This window comes from Mobula hypostoma, chromosome 8 (genome assembly GCF_963921235.1).
Source record: "Mobula hypostoma chromosome 8, sMobHyp1.1, whole genome shotgun sequence".
Classification (NCBI taxonomy): Eukaryota; Metazoa; Chordata; class Chondrichthyes; order Myliobatiformes; family Myliobatidae; genus Mobula; species Mobula hypostoma.
In genome coordinates, this window is record NC_086104.1 from 154,344,188 (window position 1) to 154,367,243 (window position 23,056).

Consider the following 23,056-nt stretch of genomic DNA (forward strand, 5'->3'; position numbering starts at 1 on the left):
CGAGCTCAGGTAGGCAACTTGGTCAGAATGGATGAATTATTTTTTAAGATTAGCTTTATTCCTCACATTAAAACATCCAGTAAAATAGGTAATTTGTGTCAACGACCAGTACAGTCCGAGGATCCTGCTGGGGGCAGCCCACAAGTGTCACTCAGCTTCTGGCGCCAACATAGCCTTCCTACTACTTACTAACCCATCATCTTGGGACAGCGGGGGGGAAAACGGAGCACCCGACGTAAACGCACATGATCACAGGGAGAACATAGAAACTCCTTACAGGCATCAGAACTGAACCCATATCATCTGCACTGTAAAGCGTTGCACTAACCGCTACACTACCATGCTACTCTTGCCTATTTCCATATTTCTACCAATGGACCCAGGCTTTCAAAAATCAGCTGAGATTGCCTTTCATCATAACTGCTGAAGACTGGTAGACAATTACAGCACTGTGCAAGTCTCAGGCACATATTTATATAGCTAGGGTGTCTGAGACTTTTGCACAGTACTGTAGTAATTTTATGTACTGCACAGTACTGCTGCAAAAAAAAAACAAATTTCATGACATATGTGAGTGATGAATGACATATGTGAGTGATGATAAACCTGATTCTGATCTGGGTCTCTATTGTGGACTGAGAGTGGAAAGAGGGCAGGGAGAGGGGAATCATGGTTGGGAAAAGGGGAAGGAGGAAGCAGGAAGCACTGGAGAGACATTCTGTAATGAACAATAAACCAATTGTTTGGAATCAAATAACCTTGCCTGGTGTCTCAGGGGTGGGTGTGTCTGTACCCACATCACCTCCGCCCCTAGGCTCTCCTTCTTTGCTACCTGTCGCACCCCACCTCCCCACAGCGCTCCACCCTCGCCATTGCATGTTGACAAATGCAGTACTGTGCAAAAGATTTAGGCACCCTAGCTACGGATATGTGTCTAAGACTTATGCACAGTACTGTATTTTGTTGGACAATAGCAAAGAAAGATCATAATTCTTTCCATAATCAAAAAGCATAGAGACCATAAGACATAGGAGCAGAATTAGGCCATTCAGCCCATCAAGTCTGTTCCGCCATTTAATCATGGCTGATCCCGGATCCCATTCTACCCCATACACCTGCCCTCTCGCCATATCCCTTGATGCCCCAAACAGTCAGGAATCTTTCAACTTCTGCTCTGAATGTACCCACGGACTTGGCCTCCGCCACAATCTGTGGCAGAGTGTTCCGCAGATTCAGCACACTTTGGCTAAAAAAATTCCTCCTTGCTTCTGTTCTAAAAGGTCATCCCTCAGTTTTGAAGCTGTGCCCTCTAGTTCTGGATACCCCCACCAGGGGAAACACCCTCTCCACATCCACCCTATCTAGTCCTTTCAACATTCAGTAGATTTCAATGAAATCCCCATGTATTCTTCTAAATTCCAGTGAGTACAGGCCTAAAGCTGCCAAATGCTCCTCATGTGTTAAACCCTTCACTCCTAAAATCATCCTCCTGAACGTCCTCTGGACTCTCTCCAATGACAATACATCCCTTCAGAGATAAGGGGTCCAAACCTGTTGACAATATTCCAAGTGCAGCCTGACAGGTGTCTTATAGAGTTTCAGCGTTATCTCCTTGCTTTTACATTCTACTCCCCTCGAAGTAAGTGCCACCATTTCATTTGGCTGCTTTACCACAGACTCACTCTTTTACTCTCTGCTTGCACTACCTGTATATACAGTAGATTCCAGCTAATTGGGACACATCAGGACTAGTATGTTGGCCCAATTAAGCAGCTGCCTCAAGTACAAAATAGAACATAGAACTCAGTAATCTACAGCACATTACAGGCCCCTTGGCCCACAATGCTACACCGTCCATGATGCCAACCATATAACCTACCCTAGAAACTGCCTAGCATTACCAACCGCATAGCCCAAGCTTCATCGAAATAGTTAAAAACATATATAAAAAGACAAGCTAACATTTAACTGCGTAGTAAATTATGTATTTAAATGAAGTATAGGACAAATTAGAACACTACTACCAATACTACTACGGTACTATAAAACTTTGTGTTCATTCCTAACAATTACCGACAGAGAAATTCATCCAGTTTACATTTCCGTATAAGGTAATATTTTCAGCTGGTGTCAAATCTTTTCGTAACATCTTGGCAAAGGCCTAAAATTTTTTAGTCAAAATTAAAAACAAAATTATCAAAGATCACTGCATTTTGAATCAGTGGCTGTCAGCCCACATTGACGCTATTTAAAACTGTTCATTCTAAAAGCGGTGCAGTGCCACACGAGCAAGTGATGCTGATTACAAACTGATGTGATTATTTGGGTGACGTGCAGTCTCTGAGAGGTGGGTGGAAGGTTTCTGCAGTGCTAAGTATGTAAGGTTGCACGCGAACGTTCATTTTCATTATGTTGATGACTGTTGGAGGTGTGGTCCATCAGACTAGTAATGATTCTTGACTGTGCATTTGGTGATCTCGACAACCAAGTCAGCTTTCTACACAGCTCACAAGCCCATATCCAGGTACCGAGGGCTTTAATCTCCATTGTTTTTTGTATTGAGATGGACTGTTCATCTCTTTTCCTTTGTACCCTATCGGCCAAGATCTCCAGTCCATTCGTTTACTACGTGCTGTGTTATACGCCGTGGGGAATCATGGTCTTTCCACAACCATGACTGTACTTGGCAAATTTTTCTACAGAAGTGGTTTGCCATTGCCTTTCTCTGGGCAGTGTCTTTATGAGACAGGTACCCCAGTCTTTATCAATACTCTTCAGAGATTGTCTGCCTGATGTCAGTGGTTGCATAACCAGGACTTGTGATATGCACCAGCTGCTCACACGACCATTCACCACCTGGTCCCGTGGCTTTACCTGACCCTGATCAAAGGGGGGAGGGCTGCTAAGCAGGTGACCTACAGAATCTTACACCTCCTTTGGTAGAGACATATCTCCAACCCACCACCTTTACAAATTCAGACTCTTACACCTCCTTTGGTAGAGACATATCTCCAACCCACCACCTTTACAAATTCAGACTCTTACACCTCCTTTGGTAGAGACATATCACCTCTTACACCTCCTTTGGTAGAGACATATCTCCAACCCACCACCTTTACAAATTCAGAACAGACTCTAAAAACCTGCGAAACACATGTTCTCCCACAGTAGTGATGAACTCTACAACAAGTTGACTTCTACCTGCCAGCAGCCACTTCAGCTACAATGCACCTCTATTTTATGAGGTGCAGGCGAGGTATTACAGTCTCATCTTAAAAACCCTGACCAGTTGTGATATTGTTTTCTATAGGAGCACTGTTATCTCTGTTAACTCTGGCAAGTTCCAACATTTAACATAATGAACAGGCAGTGGGATTAACTGTGTATAACAACTTGTGCACCATCTTTCTGGGTTATCAAATCAATACCTGACTCTGGAATTTAGATGCATATTCTTTGCAGACTGTTCAGACATAATGGAATACTCATCAGCTGTGCTGGTCTAACGCACAGATGTACGAACACCAGCATACTGGAGGAGGTCAACATCAAGAGTAACTCCACCACGACGAAGCAACACCGATGGATAGGTCATGTCATCCAGGTGGCTAACTCACGTCTCCACAAACGGGTCCTTTACTCGCAGTTGAATGAAGGTCAGTAAAGGAAACACTTCAAAGTTAATATCAAAATCAGCCTGAAGAAATTCAACATTACATCTAAAAACTGGTAAGACATTGCAGCCAACAGATAACACCTGGAGGAAATCTGTTCAAGAGGGAGCTACCCTACATGAGAGCGACCTCTGCTGTGCCGCAGAGAACAAGCGGCAGCTGTGAAGGTAGAGACTTAACAACCAAAATACCCAACCACTAACCACAGCCACCACTTACACTGCACGAGAATATGTGGATCTTGGACTGGCCTCTACAGCCACCAGAAGACCCGCCAATAGACATCATACTCAACTTGAGTGGTAGCATTAATCTTTCTGTCAATAGACTGCGAATAAGGATGGAGGTTTGTCATTCACTGGACGATCAGAATGGTTGCTTTTGAATGACATTCATTATGTGATAAAAGATAATTGTGTAGAAATTGCGTAAGAATTATAAAGTATTGTATAAAAGCATTAAACTGAAGCTACTGTTACTTTTACAAAGCACTTTCACGACTACATGATGCTGAAGAAAATAATGATAATACTCCACAGACGCAGGATGGCTTTTATGCACCTGAACTCTCACTCATCATAATGCAGTGAACTTATTTAGGATTCAGAGTACAGGTAGCACTCTGCAGTTGTGAATCTACAAACTATTTTATAACTGATAAGATATTCAGTTACAGTGGCATGCAAAAGTTTGGGCACCCCTGGTCAAAATTTCTGTTACTGTGAATAGCTAAGCAAGTAAAAGGTGACCTTATTCCAAAAGGCAGATTTCCAAAAGGAAAAGTTAAAGATGACACATTTCTTTAATACTTTAAGTAAGATTACTTTCTTATTTCCATCATTTAGTTTCAAAATAACAAAAAAGGAAAAGGGCCCAAAGCAAAAGTTTGGGCACCATGCATGGTCAGTACTTAGTAACACCCCCTATAGCAAGTATCACAGCTTGTAAATGCTTTCTGTAGCCAGCTAAGAGTCTTTTAATTCTTGTTTGGGGGATTTTCGCCCATTCTTCCATGCAAAAGGATTCTAGTTCTGTGAGATTCTTGGGCTGTCTTGCATGTACTGCTCTTTTGAGGTCTATCCACAGATTTTCGATGATGTTTAGGTCAGGGGACTGTGAGGGACACAGCAAAACCTTCAGCTTGACCTCTTGAGGTAGTCCATTGCGGATTTCGGGGTGTGTTTAGGGTCATTATCCTGTTGTAGAAGCCATCCTCTTTTCATCTTCAGCTTTTTTACAGACAGTGTGATGTTTGCTTCCAGAATTTGCTGGTATTTAATTGAATTCATTCTTCCCTCTACCAGTGAAATGTTCCCCGTGCCACTGGCTGCAACACAAGCCCAAAGCATGATTGATCCACCCCCGTGCTTAACAGTTGGAGAAGTGTTCTTTTCATGAAATTCTGCACCCTTTTTTCTCCAAACATACCTTTGCTCATTGCAGCCAAAAAGTTCTATTTTAACTTCATCAGTCCACAGGACTTGTTTCCAAAATGCATCAGGCTTATTTAGATGTTCCTTTGCAATCTTCTGACGCTGAATTTTGTGGTGAGCACGCAGGAAAGGTTTTCTTCTGATGACTCTTCCATGAAGGTCATATTTGTGCAGGCGTCGCTGCACAGTGGACAGTGCACCACCACTCCAGAGTCTGCTAAATCGTCCTGAAGGTCTTTTGCAGTCAAACGGGGGTTCTGATTTGCCTTTCTAGCAATCCTATGAGCTGTTCTCTTGCCTATCTTCTTACAGCCTTCTCCTGCTTTGTGGGCATCATTTATTTTAATTTTCAGAGTGCTAGGCAGCTGCTTCGAGGAGCCCATGGCTGCTGATTGTTGGGACAAGGTTTGAGGAGACAGGGTATTTATAAAGCTTTGAGATTTGAATCACCTGGCCTTTCCTAATGATGACTGTGAACAAGCCATAGCCCTAACAAGCTAATTAAAGTCTGAGACCTTGGTAAAAGTTATCTGAGAGCTCAAATCTCTTGGGGTGCCCAAACTTTTGCATGGTAATCCTTTCCTTTTTTTCACTCTAAAATTGTACAAAACAAAAATAACACACTAAGCGTGCTTAAAATGTTGAAAAGAATGTTTCACCTTTAACTTTATGACTTTTGGAGATCAGTTCATCTTCTACTCACTTAACTATTCACAGTAACAGAAATTTTGACCAGGGGTGCCCAAACATTTGCACGCCACTGTGGAATAAAGAATATCAAACATAGAAGGTAAATGGATGTTATTTAAAATAATCTTTCAGATTATTTGCTTTCGCTATTGCTTGCACGGTGGGGGGGGCGTTATTGCTTCAGCTGGCGCAAGTGGGGAAAGGGGAAAGAACAGGGTCGAGGCTTGTGTGTGGGAGATGGGAGGAAGGAGGAGGGGCTTTGGGCTTCTGATGTTCTATCATTTACTCTAAAAGGTTCTTCTTTCATGGGTATCTCTGTGAAAAGTAAGAATTTCAGGCTGTATACTGTACATTGTCTGATATTAAATTGAGCCATTTGAAAAATAACCTGATTTAATGAATTAAGATCCATTTGTTCCCCCAAAGCTTTGTTATTCAAAGCATGTTCTTGAAAGTTCAGTGGCTTCTTGGAGATGGCAGGAGAATAGAGTTGAGTGGGAAATAAGGGCCCAGTTCAGCTCCCACATCTTATGGTCTTGTGACCACAAGAGTGCCCACTTCTGCTGAGCTCACCCTTGGCTACCATGAAGAAGTCCAGTAAATGGGCTCACAGTGCCCATTATTAAGTAAAGTAATTAAATTATGAATGAGGTAATTAGGCAGCATTTCAGTTATGGAATGGGAAAGTGTAGACAGGAATAAGCTCGCAAACACGAGGAATTCTGCAGATGCTGGAAATTCAAGCAACACACATCAAAGTTGCTGGTGAACGCAGCAGGCCAGGCAGCATCTCTAGGAAGAGGTACAGTCGACGTTTAAGCTCATTTTGATGCATACCATACAGAAGAATCTGTTACTGTCCACAATCCAAAGCATTCCAAAGATTCATTGTCCTCTGAGTAAAAGATCATTCTCCTCATTTCAGTCCTGATCAGCCAAGCTTCAGTCCGGAGACTACGGCCCCAGTTCTTGACTTATTTGCATATGCAAACATCTACACTCACAGAATGTTAAATCTTGTCACCTCTTCTAATCATCAGTAAGAATAAATCCAGACTATTGAACTTTTCCTTGTAGGACAACCCTGGTTCTCTGCAATCCTTCTGGCGACTCCTGGCTCATCCTGAACATTGACAAGGAGCACTGTCACAGGTAAGACATTCACAGGAAAGGATCATCCATCCGTCATCACAGACGCCATAATCCAGGCCATGCACTCTTCGTGTCACTACCATAAGACAGGAGCTACATAAGCCTTAGACACACACCACCAGGTTCAGGAACAGTTATTACCCCTCAACCCATCAGGCTCCTGAAACGGTGTGGATAACTTCATTCATCTCAAATTTGAACTGTCTCCACAATCTGCAGACTCACTTTCAAAGATGCTGAAACTCACGTTCTTAGTATTATTAATTTTTTAAAAATTATTTGTACGATTTATCTTCTTTTGCACACTGGTTGATGGTCAGTCTTTGTTATGCATAGTTATTCATAAATCCTACTGGGTTTCTTTACTTTCCTATGAATGCCTGCAAATAATGAATCTCAAGGTAGTATATGGCAACTTAGACGTACTTTGATTAAAAAATTACATTGAATTCTTTAGCACATTGGTTGTTTGTCAATTTTTATGTATATTTTTCAATAAATTCTATTTTTTTTTGTTATCTTGTAAAGGCCCGCAAGAAAATGAATCTCCAAGTATTATGTGGTGACATATAAATATTTGGATAATAAATTTACTTTGATTTTTGTTTCATACGTCCTGCAACTGTTCCAGGCTTGATTTTGAGTTCTGTTTCTCCTGCAATTGTTTACTTTTCCTCTCTCTCTCTCGCTGTCCTCATTCATCTACAAGGTTAGACAGAGATAATGCCCAGGTCTTACCGGTCCATACTGGCTCATCTCGTGGTTTTGCTTCTCCTGCAGGGCAGCCACGGTGGCTGTGGCCGTGGCGGTGGCGGTGGCCGCAGCTGCAGCCACAGCAGCAGCCGCCGCAGCAGCGGCCGGCTGGGTGAAGTGCGTTGGTGGCCTGGAATGTGAAGGGATTCCCATTCCACCAGAGCCATTTGGGCCACCAGGGTAACTAAAAGCAAAGAGAAAGTGAATATTAATGGAAAGAGTGGACAAAAAACCTGGACGTTTTGGAAAGGATGCTTCCTTAGACCGCCGCTGGGGATTGGCAACATTGCCGCGTGCATTCATTAATCAAAGTTTCCGATGCACAGAGAAAGCCTTGGCTGAACTTCACGATAGGTCATTATGACTGCAGTACAAGGTATTCAGTTCATGTGCTAGCCTGTAACATAGGACATTACAGCACAGTACAGGCTCTTCTGTGCCCACCTGTGTCCTTGAAACCTGTAGCCTTTCTAATCAAATCCTTTTTCCTGGCCCTTTTATTTTAAAATATTTACTCAATTCCCTTCAAGTGAATTCATGGGAAATAACTCATGGGGCCGAGAAGTGGATGCTGGATGCAATAAAAGTAATATTCATGAGAAATCCAACCCACAACCCCTACCTCACCAAATCTAACATAACAGACTATCTGAAGAAAAATATTTCAGAACTAATACCACCGACGTCAATTTATTGTTTTGCGGCAGCAGTACAGTGCAACACAAAAACAAATGATTAATTACAATAAGAAATATGAGTTATAAATATAAATTAAATAAAAAATATATGAAAGCCAGGCGGTGGTGTAGTGGTATCAGCATTGGACTTTGAGGTGAGCAGTCCCTGGTTTGAACCTTGGAGGTGGTAGCAGTAGGGTTCTGAGGAAATGTTTACCGATAAATGAAATGCAGTTTTATTGTTTGGGCTGATATTTGATTCCAAAAGGGACTTTCCAGAGATTGATGTTACATTTAGACAGAATCCTTCCAGGTTTACCTGCAGGTTGAGTTGGTAGTAAGGAAGGCAAATGCAATGTTAACATCCCTTTTAGGAGGATTTGAATATAAAAGTAAGGAGTATAAGGCATTTAAGGCATTGCTAGACCACATTTGGAATATGGTGAGCAGTTTTCAGCCCCTATCTAAGAAAGGATGTGCTAGCATAGGATAGGGTCCAGAAGACGTTCACAAGGATGAAAGGATTAATGCATGAGGAGCGTTTGATGACTCTGGATCTGTACTCGTTAGAGGTTAAAATAATAAGGGGGGGGGAGTGTCATTGAGACCTATCGAATGATGAACCACGTAGATAGAGTGGATGTGGAGTGGATGTTTCCTTTCCTGGGGTGGGGTGGGGGGTATCTAGGATCAGAGGGCACAGCCTCAGAAATCAAGGATGTTCATTTGAGACAGAGATGAAGAGGAATTTCTTTAGTCAGAGGGTGGATCTGTGGAATTCATTATCACAGACGACTGAGGAGGCCAAGTCATTGGGTATATTTAAAGCAAATGTTGACAGGTTCTTGATTAGTAAGCATGTCAAAGGTTATTGGGAGAAGGAAGGAGAATGGAGTAGAGTGTTAAGACAGTAACTCAGTCACAAAGGAATGGCAGAGTAGATGCAACGGCCCAAATGGCTGAATTCTGCTTCAATGTCTTATGGTTTTATTTTTGAATGGACAATGAATCAGCCCATGAATATGACGCCTATCTCAGAGATAGGGGTTTTCACACAGAGTGGTGGGTGTGCGGAACGCCCTGCCACGGGTGGTGGTGGAGGCAGATGCATTAGGGATATTTAAGAGACTCTTAGATAGTCACATGGACAGATGATAGAAAAACCTTACCAGCAATTTCCGGCAAGATGGCGTGAATGTGAATGCAGTAGCCTCTCAGGGCCCAACCAAAGGTGCTTTTTCTTTTGTAAAAGTTGTTCTTTACAATCCAAGGACAATTCTACTCCAAGAACATTGGGTACTGCAGGGCTGCTCCATCAGTGAGCTACTCGCTGATAATTACCTGGACTAGTGTCGGCAGCGGAGCCAGTCAAGGTGTTTAAGGGGCCGGCCCCAATATTGGAGAGAGAGCTGGCTGAGGTTTTGAGGGGGCCAGTCAAGGTTGGGATGGAGAAGGAGCCAGCTGAGGTGTCGAGGGAGCTGGCCGGGATGTCAGAGGACCTGACCTGGCTGCAGACCGCTACTTGGAAGCATCGGAGTCAGTGCAATATAACTGGAAGATTGCCTCGGACATTTCACTTGCAATTGCAATACTCTCGTGGACAGTGATAATGTAAATTGCTGCAGGCCTGTTACCCTTGTCTAGTGGTGGGACAGATGACATGGGAGCTGTGTGGCATCGGTTGCAGTGAGAACTAGGCCTCAAGCTTCGGACTTGCCTGCTGCCGCAGACCAGGTGAGAGACGCGGAAGTGATCACAGCATGGTGTCCAAGCTCATCTGGGGCCTGGCCACTCCCGTCAGTGCTGCCCTCCCGTGTTTGAGCGGTGGAATGACAAGCTGGATTGTGTGCGTCTGTACATTGCCAAGAGACTGTACTATCAATTATTGAACATTGTTGCTCAGGGTTTTGGACATTTTTTTTTGAGTGAATATGCTTCTTTGCTCACTCTTTTGATTACCTTACTCACTAATTCTTGAATGCTTGCTTATTTTGGATGTTTTGCACCTTGGCCCCAGAGGAACACCGTCTCGTTCAACTGTATCTATGTATGGCTTGAATGATAATTAAACTTGATTTGATTTGAAATGGAGGGCTATGTGGGAAGTGTTAGATTGATTTTGGAACAGATTAAAAGGACAGCACAAAATTGTGGACAACGTATTGCCACATGTATTGGCAATGTATGAAAGGCCTGTATTGGGCTGTACCATGTTCTATGTAAATTGTCCCTATTGAGGCAGTGAACGAAGCTTCATGAACAGCATCTCCATTATAAAACAATACCAACTCCAATGGATAGGTCATGTCATTCACATACCAAACGCACGTCTCCTCAGATAGATCCTTTACTTTCAGATGAAGGTCGGTCAATAAGCCTTGGTGGCCAAAGAAATACTTCACAGATAATACTCTAACCCTAACCCAACCACTAACCACAGCCACCATTCACTCTGACCCACAGCTGTTCCTCTCTGTGCAGCCGGATTCGAACCTCGAGTCCTGTGCAGATGGCACTACCCCACCGGCCGGCTTCTTGTCCACACCGCTCCAGAATAAGTGGATCCCAGATCAGCCTCTACAGCCACCTGAGGACCCACCAATAAACAACCCCTTAGAAAAACAGCACACTTGGTTCGAGTGATCGCAGAGAGAGAGAATGGTGAGTGAAAGAATCAGGAGCAAATTGATGGGAAAATAACAGGAATAAAATGGCATTAGTGATTAGTGTAAAATGATATTTTATTGTTTGGCATGGACTCAGGATTAGGAATATGAATTATAGAAATGGAAGGAGCTTTTAACAGATACTGCTTAGTATTACCCTAACTGGGCGAAGATAGTTAATGGAGGATTCAAAACTGCATTTTCTATCATTAATTCATAAAAATGTGTTTTGCTACCAAGTGACTAACTGCTGGAAATAGCAAGAGATGACCTTCTGTGTTTTTTAAAATTTATGTCATAGAGAATATTTAAAATAGTATTCATTTCTTTTTCTTCAATAACTCATTACAATATCTATTCCTAAAGCTCCCTGCAAAGAACACTGGCTAACAGGTTCCATCACCATTTACAATGCTCTTGTCAGTCAAGAATTCTGAGTCAATTTAAATTCAACAGTAATTAAACTGCATGAAACAACTGGCATTAATACAACTAATAAATTTGTATTGTATTGGACTGACTGCGAGAATATGGCAAGTCAGCATGCAGTGAATCGACTGCGTGGTAAATCGATTGGCCCCTATGGGTGGAAGGTACTCTCTCCTCGGCGCAAGCTTTTGCCACCGACAGTTGGTGAGAAACTACAAGCAGTAAGGCAATTTAGAATTGGTTTCAAGCATTCGGACTTGGGAGATGCCAGAAATGGTTGGGAATGTAAATAAAAGAGTTTCACTGCTTCAACAAGTTAGAAACAATGAAGAATGCAAAGGTATCAACAATCATCTTGAATGTTACAGTGAAAATGAGGATTTGGAAGGTGCAATCGTTGAAAGCATTGTATGAAGGCCGTCCGTTACCTCCGCTAGGTGTCTGCGCTAATTTTGTTAATTTACAGTCAATCAAAAGAATACAGCAGTGTGATAGGAACACCAAATAAATGCCGCTAAGGGGGGTGCTGTTGTAGTCTGGTGCACTGACCTCTACCTTGCCAAGGCACAGCGACAACTCGTGGATACCTCCTCTTATTTACCCCTCGATCGTGACCCCACTAAGGAGCACCAGGCCATTGTCTCCCACACCATCATCAACTTTATCCGCTCAGGGGATCTCCCATCCACTGCTACCAACCTTATGGTTCCCACACCTCGCACTTCCTGTTTCTACCTCCTACCCAAGATCCACAAACCTGCCTATCCAGGTAGACCCATTGTCTCAGTTTGCTCCTGCCCCACCGAACTCGTTTCTGCATACCTCGACACGGTTTTATCCCCCTTGTTCAATCCCTTCCTACCTATGTTCGTGACACTTCTTCTTTTGCTGCCTGGCCTGCTGCGTTCACCAGCAACTTTGATGTGTGCAGCAGTGTGATAGTTGTCTGTCATATCTGATGATGTTAGTGAAACGTGTGTGTAAGAGATTTCATGTCCAATGGTACGAGTGCTCGTCACAAACTGGGGTCTTCCTTGATTGCAGTGGATGACAGTGACCTCTTCTCTGCTTTGTCATGTCCTTCTGTCTCTACAAAGTGTTACAGAACTGCCTTCTTGGCTGTTGGATCTCATTTGCCCAGTCCACTGGAACTGACTTTACACGCTAGGGCAGGCATGTCCCTATTTCACCGGGGTATGAGGCTCGCTGGCAACCCACACCTGGTTTAGCCTGCCTGTCAAAGTGGTGTACCAAGGTGTGGCCGCTGTCGCATGCGAACAACTACCTGGAGCCACAGATGAGGACTGAGTGTCTGGTGGGGACCAGGTGCGAGTGAACTGCCCCAGAATGGACACGACAAGCCCTTTTCACCAGAGGTGCTACCTCTCCCTGGGTACCCCAAACATGGCAGGGTACGGTGGATGAATCCTCTGTCAGTAACTACTAGGAACTAATACACAATGTTATAGTCCTGTAGTAGCATTGGCAGTGTTCTGATTTGCTGGGTATTCATTTAAATACATAATTTGTTCCACAGTTAAACGGTAGTTTGTGTTTTTATACCGTTTTTGACTATTTGCATGAAACCTTGGCTAATTGGGGCAGCCGCTTAATTGGGCCAAAAGGTACTGGTCCTGATTGTGTCCCAATTAACCAGAATTCACTGTGAATGTGTACAGCGACTAAAGTTAATCCTCGATGATACCATATTAAACTAATCCCATCTGCCGACACATGATCCGTATCCCTCTTGTTTATTTACCTGTCTAAACGCCTCTTAAACAGATGGTCATATCTGCTTGCAATACCTACCCTGGCAGCACGTTCCTGACAGCTACTGCTCATCTGCCTTTCAGATTTCCTTTCAACTTTCCTTCGCCCACCCTGAAGCTACCTCCTCCAGCGTCTACTATTCCCACCCAGGGAAACAGACTGTTTCCCAAATCTATGCCTCCCAGCATTTTCTATACCGATCAGATCACCAGTCAGCCTCTGACCTTCCAGAGAAAACAATCCAGGTTTGCCCAATCTTCCTTACCATAATACAATGTGGTAATATAATCGTATACTATATAAACTGTCATCACAATCAGGTTTATTATCACTGATGCAAGTCTGGTGACTGTGAGTTTGCAAAGAGGGTGTGCAGAGGATGCGGGAGGCTGTGTCATGGTTTATCCCGAGCAGCTGCGTGGCAGCGGCTTCTCTGATCTATGGGCTGTTCCCAGAGACAAACTTCAAGGGCTGCTGGCAAATCATCGACTCGGTGAAAGACGCACTTCGGTTGGCCAGCTCATTGAGATGTCCATGGAGGAACGCTGCCGACTGGCACATCCCAGGCTGCAGCAGTACGTGCTGAGGGAAGCAGCGAAGCTCGTCGCAGCCACCGGAAGGGCTCAGTGGGGAAGGACCACAGTGTGGGATTCTTCTGCTACTGGAGAGGGAGGGGTCGGAAGCCCCTCAATTATTGTGGTAGTGAACCACCCCAAAGGGACACATGAAGTGCTATTGATGTGTAATAGAAGAGTACGGAAAGCATTGACTAAGCGTGTAAAGAATAAAAAAGCACCACACAGTTTATTCTTGTAAATACTTTTCATTATAAATAAAGCTTACTTTGTTAAAAAGAATGTCATGAAATGCGTTGTTCAGTCGAAGCACTAATAGAAGTTTGGATAGTACAGGTATGGTTGGTAGGAGTATGGAGGGCTATGGTCCCAGTGCAGGTCGATGGGAGTAGGCAGCTTAAATGGTTCAACACAGAGTAGATGGGCTGAATAAAATAATACCACACCAAAATCCTGGTGCGTCCACCCAGTTACTGGAGACTTCCCCAGTCTCATAGCTCCAGCCTTTCTCTCACTCTGCAGAACCTCAATGAGACTTCCAATTCATTGGAGTGCTCCCTAAAACCCTCCACCACTTTCTGATCCTCATCTTTGTGGTCAAGATCTCAGCACCATGGCAGTTCAAGGTTATTGTCGTTCAACCGTGCACATGTACACAGCTGAAGGAAACATGGTTCCTCTGGGGCCGAGGTTCAATACACAGCACAGAACACAGTCACACACAGCACATCTAGTAATGACCCAGCACATATAGTCACAAAATAATATTAGCGCAAGACTCTGGCCTGAAGATTGACAGGTTGCCATGATGTGCACTGTACATGTTTGTGTAAGACAGTATAATGTTATTGACACTATTATAATAAAACAAGCAGTTGTTTAAATATGTGAAACAGCAGCAATAAAAGATGATCAATAACTGGTGCAGGATGAGAGTGTGTTGAGTTGGTGGGGGTGGGGGTGGGGGCAGACAGGGCATTCTGACAGGGTGTACAAGTGTGCTGGGTGGTGGCGGGGTGTTAAGAAGTTTAAGAACCTGGGGGAAAGAAGCAATTATTCAGCCTGACAGTTCTGGTTCTTATGTTGGGATACTTTCTACCTGGCGGCAGGAGGTCAAAGAAACTGTGAGGAGACTTTGAGAGTTCTTGTGTTAATATTGTGAAACCCACACAAAATACAGTGAATTCTGGTTAATCAGTCCGCTCACAACAAAAACCAATTGAGAAAACAGCCAGGATCTCCTTTGTTTATTTGGGACACTATACTGCTTAATAGGGGCAGGAGACCATTGTCAAACAGATTCTAACTAGCGTTGGTCTATGCACTTGTGTGGCTGTTAAGAAACTATACCTTGCTTAGAGTAAATGGGTTTTCAATAGCGTCAGTCGAGTGTGCGTATGTTCAAAAAGCAGTGGGTTTTGTCACCAACAGGTAGCACGAAATAAACATTAAGACAATTCAGAACAGTTTTGCTCACTGCAGTTTCAAGCATTCAGGGTTGGAGATACCAGAAATGTCTGAGTAAAAATGAAATGATTTCACAACAAGTTAGGAACTATGAAAAATTTGAAGAGACTGACAATCATCTTGAATGTTATAATGAAAATGAAGATTCGGAAGATGCATTTATAAAAAGCATTGTATGAAGAGTGTCCACCGTCTGCACCGATTTTGTTAATTTACAGTCAATCTAAAGAACACAGCAGCATACAGGTACACTGGATGAATTCTTCTGTCAATGACACTCGGGGAACTAATACGGTTTTATAGTACTGTAGTAGTATTGATAGTGTTCTAGTTTCTTCTGTATTTCATTGAAATACATAATGTGTCACTCAGTTAAACGGTAGATTGTCACTTTTATACCTTTTAAACTATTTCCATGAAACATCAGCTAATTGGGACAGCTGCTTAATTTAACCAAAACGTACTGGTCCCGATGTGTCTCAATTAACAGGAATTGACCGTATATGCATATCTGTTCACAGAATCCCAGAATGGTTACAGCACAGAGGGAGTCATGCAGTGGCACTGTCGCTAGGTAAAATCTGTTTAACTGGTCCCACTGTCCTGCCTTCTCCCACAGCCCTGCAGATTATTTCAGCTGATACCCAACTTCTTTTTAATCCTACAATTGATTCAGTCTGCACTACTCCCTCCAACAGTGCATTACAGACCATACACATTCGCTCCATACAAAAAGATTTTCCACATGCCAAATTCGGACGTTTGGTCCATCACCTTTATTCTGTGTGTCCTCATTCTTGACCTCTCCACCGATGCATAGTCTCTCTCCATCCCTGTTGTCTATAAACATGCTACCAACATACCTCAGATACCCCGCAACCTTCTCTGTACCATAGAGAACAACTTCCCTACACTTCATATAACTGAAACCTCTCATTCTGAATGCACTTTCATCAATCACTTCAATTCACTTAAAAGCCTTTTTCATCCTCCATTCTGTGATTAATCAATTTTGTCTGTGGTCAAAATTTCTACTCTCGTTTCAGATAGATTTATTATAGTACCAAATTTCTCTTTTGAATATGGATTAAAATTCAAGAGATGCCCTGTTTTGATAAGCTTATTATGTAGGTCAACACCATTTCAAACCCCCACAGTTTAGCAAGAAGAGTGTATGTCCTGGATGGTGGGGGTCCTTGAAAGCAGCATCCATCAACAGAAAATTCCCCCACCTCCCAGGCCATGGTCTCTTCTCGCTACTGCCATCAGGAAGAAGGTACAAGAGCCTTGGGACCCACATCACCAGATTCAGGAACAGTTACTACCCCTCAACCATCAGGATCTGGTTCACTTAACTTCACTTGCCCCATCACTGAAATATTCCCGCAACCTTTGGACTAATTTTCAAGGATTCTTTAGCATGTGTTCTCAATATTTATTATTTATTTATTATTACTATTTCTTTCTTTTTGTATTTGCACAGTTTGTTGTCTCTTGTACTCCGGTTGAACACCCTAGTTGGGTGATCTTTCACTGATTCTGTTATGGTTATTATTCTATAGATTTATTGAGTATGCCCACAGAAAAGTGAATCTCAGAGTTGTATATGGTGACATATAGGTACTCTGATAATAAATTTACTTTGAACTTTATCTCCACGCCAACAGCAGACTTATCTTGAGGTACTGTTGTCTCCGATGAACTAGGCTCTGAAAACTCACACCTGCTCCTCAAACAAACTTTTATTTACTTGTGCACAAGGAGAACAGCCTGGCACCTGTCACCACACTGTTAAGTCTGAACAGAGAAATCATATTTTTATACAGAATTGACTCACAGTTACAGATATTGACCATTTGGTAAACTGAGTATTTTCAAATTCCCTATTTGCAAGATCAGTTGGCATTCGCAATGTAGATGTTAAAAGTCAACAGAAACTACAAGGTAACAACTGATAATATTTCGTAAAGTAATTGTCCCCAGTTGGTGTGTACTTTGCATCATTCGACTACATTCTAAGCTTGTCTTCGTGTGCCAAATGACTCCAGTCTCCTGCCGTGTAAAGGGAAATTACGCTCTTCAAAGAGCTCTCTTGACTGGGCTGACCGCACACTATCTGCGAACTATCCTTGCCTGGACATTGTCTTCACTCTTGCGTTGCTGCAACTTCCACAGTACACTAGCACTTCAGATCATCAGAGACAGGAGCAGAATTAGGCCATTCAGCCCATCGTACCTGTTCCATCATCCTATCATGGCTGATTTATTACTGAGTTCAACCCCATTCTCCAGCCTTCTCTCCATAACCTTTGACGCCCTTCCTAATCAAGAACCTATCAACATCAGATTTAAATATCCAAATGACTTGGCCTCCACAGCCACCTGTGCCAATGAATTCTGCAGATTCACCACCCTCTGGATGAAAAACTGCTCATCTCTGTTCCAAAGGGATGTCCCTCTATTCTGAGTCTGTGCCCTCCGCTCCTAGACTCCCCACTATAGGAAACATCCTCTCCACATCCACATTAAGGTCCATTAGCTTGAGTAAAATTTCACTGCTAAGCATCTAATAGAAACCTTCCATAATCCAGAACCTTAAAACCAATTTCAATATCCGTTTCGCTATTTGCATTGGTTACCTTCCACCATATCCTGCTGCTCCCGGATAGTTAGGCCGTCCGTACAAATTCTGCTGCATGTTTCCCTTGCTTGAACCCGTTTCCGAGGTGGGAAATGGCGACTGTCCCATGAACTGTGGAGAGCTCATTCCCGGACCATTTCCAGGTATCCCAGACGTCATGTGATTCCCACTGGAGTTGCCCCCAGGGGCCATAGGATTTCCTAGGACCTGTGGAAGTGGCAGGAGAAGGGCAGTGAGGTAGCCTTTTTCTGTTCATATTTTCTGAATCGTGCATGTCAGCACAGAAGCATGTGCACAGAATTCCTGTAATAGTGAAGCTCCATTTCAGTCACATGTTGACCCACATTCCCCCCCGTATTAAAATTACTTCATAATCTGTAACTAGATTATTTGTAGCAGTTAGCATTAATGACAAGACAGCACCAGTGAGCCGGGTTCAATTCCTGCCATTGTCTGTGAAGTTAGTGCACATTTTCCCTGTGACCATGTAGATTTCCTCGAGGTGCTCTGGTTTCCTCCCACATTCCAAACACGTACGGGTTAGTAGGTTAATTGGTCACATGGTGTAATTGGGCAGCACAGGCTCATTGGGCCGGAAGGGCCCGTAACTCTAAATAATTTTTAAAAATACATAAAAACAGATTCAAGATTGTTTATTGTCATTCTTCACTACACAAGTGTAAAGGAAAATGAAATGATTGTTAATCCAGATCCAATACAATATAAAAACCACAATACACATGGAAACATAATAAATATAAATATAAAAGCAATCCTATAAAAAAACACAATGTACAAGTAACTGTTTGAGTGTGGCCATGTACGTACTGATATACACAGACTGTATGTAAAGTAACACTAGGTGCAGGAGTATCTGAACACAAGGACTCTGACAGGAAATGATGAGTGGCATGGTAGCACAATGCTTTCCAGTACAGGCGACCCAGGTTCAATTCCTGATGCTGCTGGTAAGGAGCTGCTACCTTCTCCCTGTGATTGCGTGGGTTTCCTCCCACAGTCCAAAAACATACTGGTTGCTAGGTTATTGGTCATTGTAAATTGTCCCGTGTCGGGCCGGCTGGTGGTGCAATGACATCGGCGCCGGACCCGGGAGCAGAGGTTCCCAGGTTTGAAACCAGTCGGGTCCGCTCCCGAATACACTTTCCATACGTGCCCGGTTGAGTGTCGAGATCGCAACTTGACCTCGTAAAATAAAGGGAAAATACTGCAAAAGTGTCTGTGTGAGGAGTGGCGCCCCACACAGTGTCTCTCTCGCTCCGCATCTTGTAAAAGCCATGAAAAAGACATCATCATGGATGCACACACGCAGGCACACGCCAAAAAAAAGTAAATTGTCCCGTGATTAGGCTAGGATTAAATTGGGGTGGGGGGGTGAGGTTGCTGGGTGGCTTAAGAAGACTAGGATTAAACTGGGGGTGTTGCTGGCCGGTGTGATAAGACTAGAATTAAATTCGCGGGGGCGGGGGGGGGTTGCTGGGTTCGAAGGACTGGAAAAGCCAATTCCACGCTGTATCTCAATCAATAAAGTGGCTGATGTGGATATGGTGGTGGCAGGAGGAGGGTTAACTGGTAGAGATGTTGATCAGCCTGACAACTTGAAGGATGTAAATGTGTTCTTTAGGGATCCTGGCTGCTCACCGTGAATCTGTGACGAATGGAAAGGATAGGTTCAGATTCAGATTTAGATTTATATATCAAATGTACATCGAAACATACAGTGCAACATATCGCTCGAGTTAACAGCCAACACACCCGACGATGTGCTGGGGACCAGCCCACAAGTGACCCCACACATTCCAGTGCCAACACAGCATGCCCACAATGCTTGGCAGGACAAGAAGCAACAAAACAAGCCCCAATCCTCCCTCCCACCCACATACAAGGGCAGCCCTCCAAATCCAGAACAGGCCATCTTGTTCTGCCTCCAGTCTCCACTGAATCTCCAGGCACTCAGCCCCAACTACCCCAGCGACAGACCAGATGCATTTAAAATCTGATAATAAGGCTAGAAAATAAATCTTATCCTCATCAACACACCAGCCTTGCATTGTGAATAGGTGCCCATTGGCATAAATAAGAAATGGTGAAATTAATTAACATTTAACTTAGGGTATCTGAGGCACGAAAGCATTTATGCAACTGTACTAAAGTGTACGGTTCTGAAAACCAACAAAAAATATTGTATTTATATTGTTCCCTCAGTTAGCCACAAAATATCCTGAAGACTGGTTCAGGGTGCAAAGAGTTTTTCCTGAGGTTCTGGGAGATACTTATCCCTCCGTAAACATGGCTAAAAGCTGTCCACTCAGTAACAAATTTCCCAGCTGTGGGATCTAGTTGCACTCACAACTGACTGACCGCAGCAGTTCCCTCAACACAACTGTGAACATTCATCAATGCCTCTCATTCCAAACGCTGACACAAAAGGGGGAAACACTTTCTGTGTTAAAACCACCTCTGCTTGAAGGGGAGAGGGTGGGGAGAGCAAAACTATGCAGAAATGTAATATAAAATGATGCAACAGCCTACATTCCATCTGGCTAGCCTCCAACTTGATGGAATGAATACTGATTTCTCCTTCTGGTAAACAAATTCCACTCTCCCCCGCCCCCGCAACTTTCCCTATTCCCCACTCTGTCCTTTCACTTCTTCTCACCTGCCTGTTACTTGCACCTGGGTCCACTCCTCCTTCCCTTTCTCCCACGATCCACTCTCTCCTATCAGATTCCTTCCTCTCCAGACCTTGACTTTTCCTACCCACCTGGCTTCACTCATCACCTCCCAGCTAACCTCCTTCCCCTCCCTCCACCTTTTTTATTCTGGCAACTTCCCCCTTCCTTTCCAGTCCTGAATAAGTGTCTCAGCCTGAAACATTGACTGTTTTTTAGTTTCTATAGATGCTGCCTGACCTGCTGAGTTCCTCCAGTATTTTATGTGTATTGCGAGAGATGGAAGGTCAATGTGAGAGTTCGAGTGTGAAAGAGTGCGTGAGAGCGTGCGAGAGTGAAAGTGTGCGAGTGTGTGCGTGTGTGTGTATGTGCGTACACACACTTGAGAGTAAGAGTGTCTGTGTGAGAGAGAAAGAACCTGTATGAGTGTCAGCAGAGTATGGATATAGAAGGATTCTTCATTGCTGTTTCTGTAACTATTTTGTTTTCTGACCAGTCAAGGAGCCGAAACTCCAAGCCTGGAGTACTATAGCACAGAAACAGGCCCTTCTGTCCATCTAGTCCAGACCAAACTGTTATTCTACCTCATGCAGGTTCAAGCGAGCATTCATGTTGGGGAATAAACAGTCTATGTTTCAAGCTGAGACCCTTCACCAGCTCCTGAAGAAAGGTCTCGGTTCGAAACATTGACTGTTTATTCATTTCCATGGATGTCAAGTTCCTCCAGCATTTTGTGTGTGCCATTCTCTTCTTCATGTTACTCTATCATCTGCAACACTGTGAGTCCTTATTTTAGGCAGTAACATCCCAAGTGGATCTGGCCCAGTACATCATGGGTAAAGCCCTCCCAACTGTTGAGCACATCTACATGAAATGTTGCCATAGGAAAGCAGCATCTATCATCAGAGATCCCCACCACCCAGGCCATGCTCTTTTATCACTGCTGCCATCAGGTAGGAGGTACAAGAGCCTCAGGACTTCACAGTTCAAGAACAGTTACTACTCCTCAAACATCAGGCTCTTGAACAACAGAGGATAATAACATTCATTCTATTTCTGGTGTTCCCAGAACCAATGGTCTCACTTAAAGATTCTTTATCTTGTTATTTCATGCTCACATTATTTACTTATATTTACATTTGCATAGTTTGTTGTTCACTGATCCAGTTACTGTTCTATAGATTTTCTAAGTCTGCCCACAGGAAAAAAACTCTCATGATTGTATGTGGTGACATGTATGTACTCGGATAATAAATTATACTTTGAGCTATACTTTAGTACCTTATCTAAATCCTATTTGGAATCTAAATTAATACCCTGGGAGAGGTTTCACTGCTAACATAATGGTATTTCTGTAGAAGCAGTGTTTGGATTAAGGTTAGAGATAACGGGTGCTTTGGAATGTGAGCCATCCAATTAGGGGTGTGGGTCTTTGTGTTGTGTGCCTGACACGGACCGGTGTGAGCTGGGATCATGTGCTCGGCAGGTGATGAAGAGAGAAGACGCTGGAGAGAACCAGTTGTAGGATTCGACCCGGGGGGGGACCGTGATTCAATGGAGCAAGGTGCCGAGCACTACTGAAGATCAGTGAATATGACTTTTGGAAGAGTTGAGCTCCAGCTGGTGCATGTTTGACTGTTTAATTATAACGGGCCCCTTTTGTTTTTTTCTTTAGCTAAGATTCAAAAATGTAATTCCTTTAATTGTATGCAGTGTGCTGTCTGTTGTTTCTTGGCACTGAGTTGTAACGGGGTAGCAGATTTCACAGCATCAACACAAACCAGGGTTTGGGGTGAGACAGCCGTCGCAATCTCACGGGTTTGGCGAGTGTGTACTCCCTAGCCAAGGAAACCAGGTGGGCTTCAACTGTAAAACAAAATGGTGTTACGCCTTACTGGTCACATTAGTTGTGCTAACTAATTTTTACTGAACACAATTTCCCATCCATAAAGCTCTTTTAACTCTACTTAAATAAGTTATTATTTTGTAAGTGTTTAAGTAACAGATTTCAGCATTTTCCCAACAGGTGTTAGGCCAACCTTGCTCCACCCCCCACCCCCACGTTCAGAAACAGTTATTACCTTTCAATCAACACACATCAAAGTTGCTGGTGAACGCAGCAGGCCAAGCAGCATCTATAGGAAGAGGCGCAGTCGACGTTTCAGGCCGAGACCCTTCGTCAGGACTAACTGAAGGAAGAGTGAGTAAGGGATTTGAAAGCTGGAGGGGGAGGGGGAGATGCAAAATGATAGGAGAAGACAGGAGGGGGAGGGATAGAGCCGAGAGCTGGACAGGTGATAGGCAAAAGGGGATACAAGAGGATCATGGGACAGGAGGTCCGGGAAGAAAGACGGGGGGGGTGACCCAGAGGATGGGCAAGAGGTATATTCAGAGGGACAGAGGGAGAAAAAGGAGAGTGAGAGAAAGAATGTGTGC

General features: G+C 43.6%; 1 protein-coding gene across 5 annotated transcripts in view; it reads right to left on the bottom strand.

The window, feature by feature from the left end:
• LOC134351082 (zinc finger MIZ domain-containing protein 1-like) overlaps positions 1-23,056 on the bottom strand; it is a 241,725-nt gene that overhangs the window by 66,295 nt on the left and 152,374 nt on the right. For all 5 annotated transcript variants that reach the window (XM_063057131.1, XM_063057132.1, XM_063057133.1 and 2 more), the window contains 2 exons: positions 17,929-18,137; positions 7,688-7,886 (listed from right to left, as the gene is read on the bottom strand). In XM_063057131.1, coding sequence (XP_062913201.1) covers positions 7,688-7,886; positions 17,929-18,137 — 408 coding nt within the window. The remainder of the gene's footprint in view (positions 1-7,687; positions 7,887-17,928; positions 18,138-23,056) is intronic.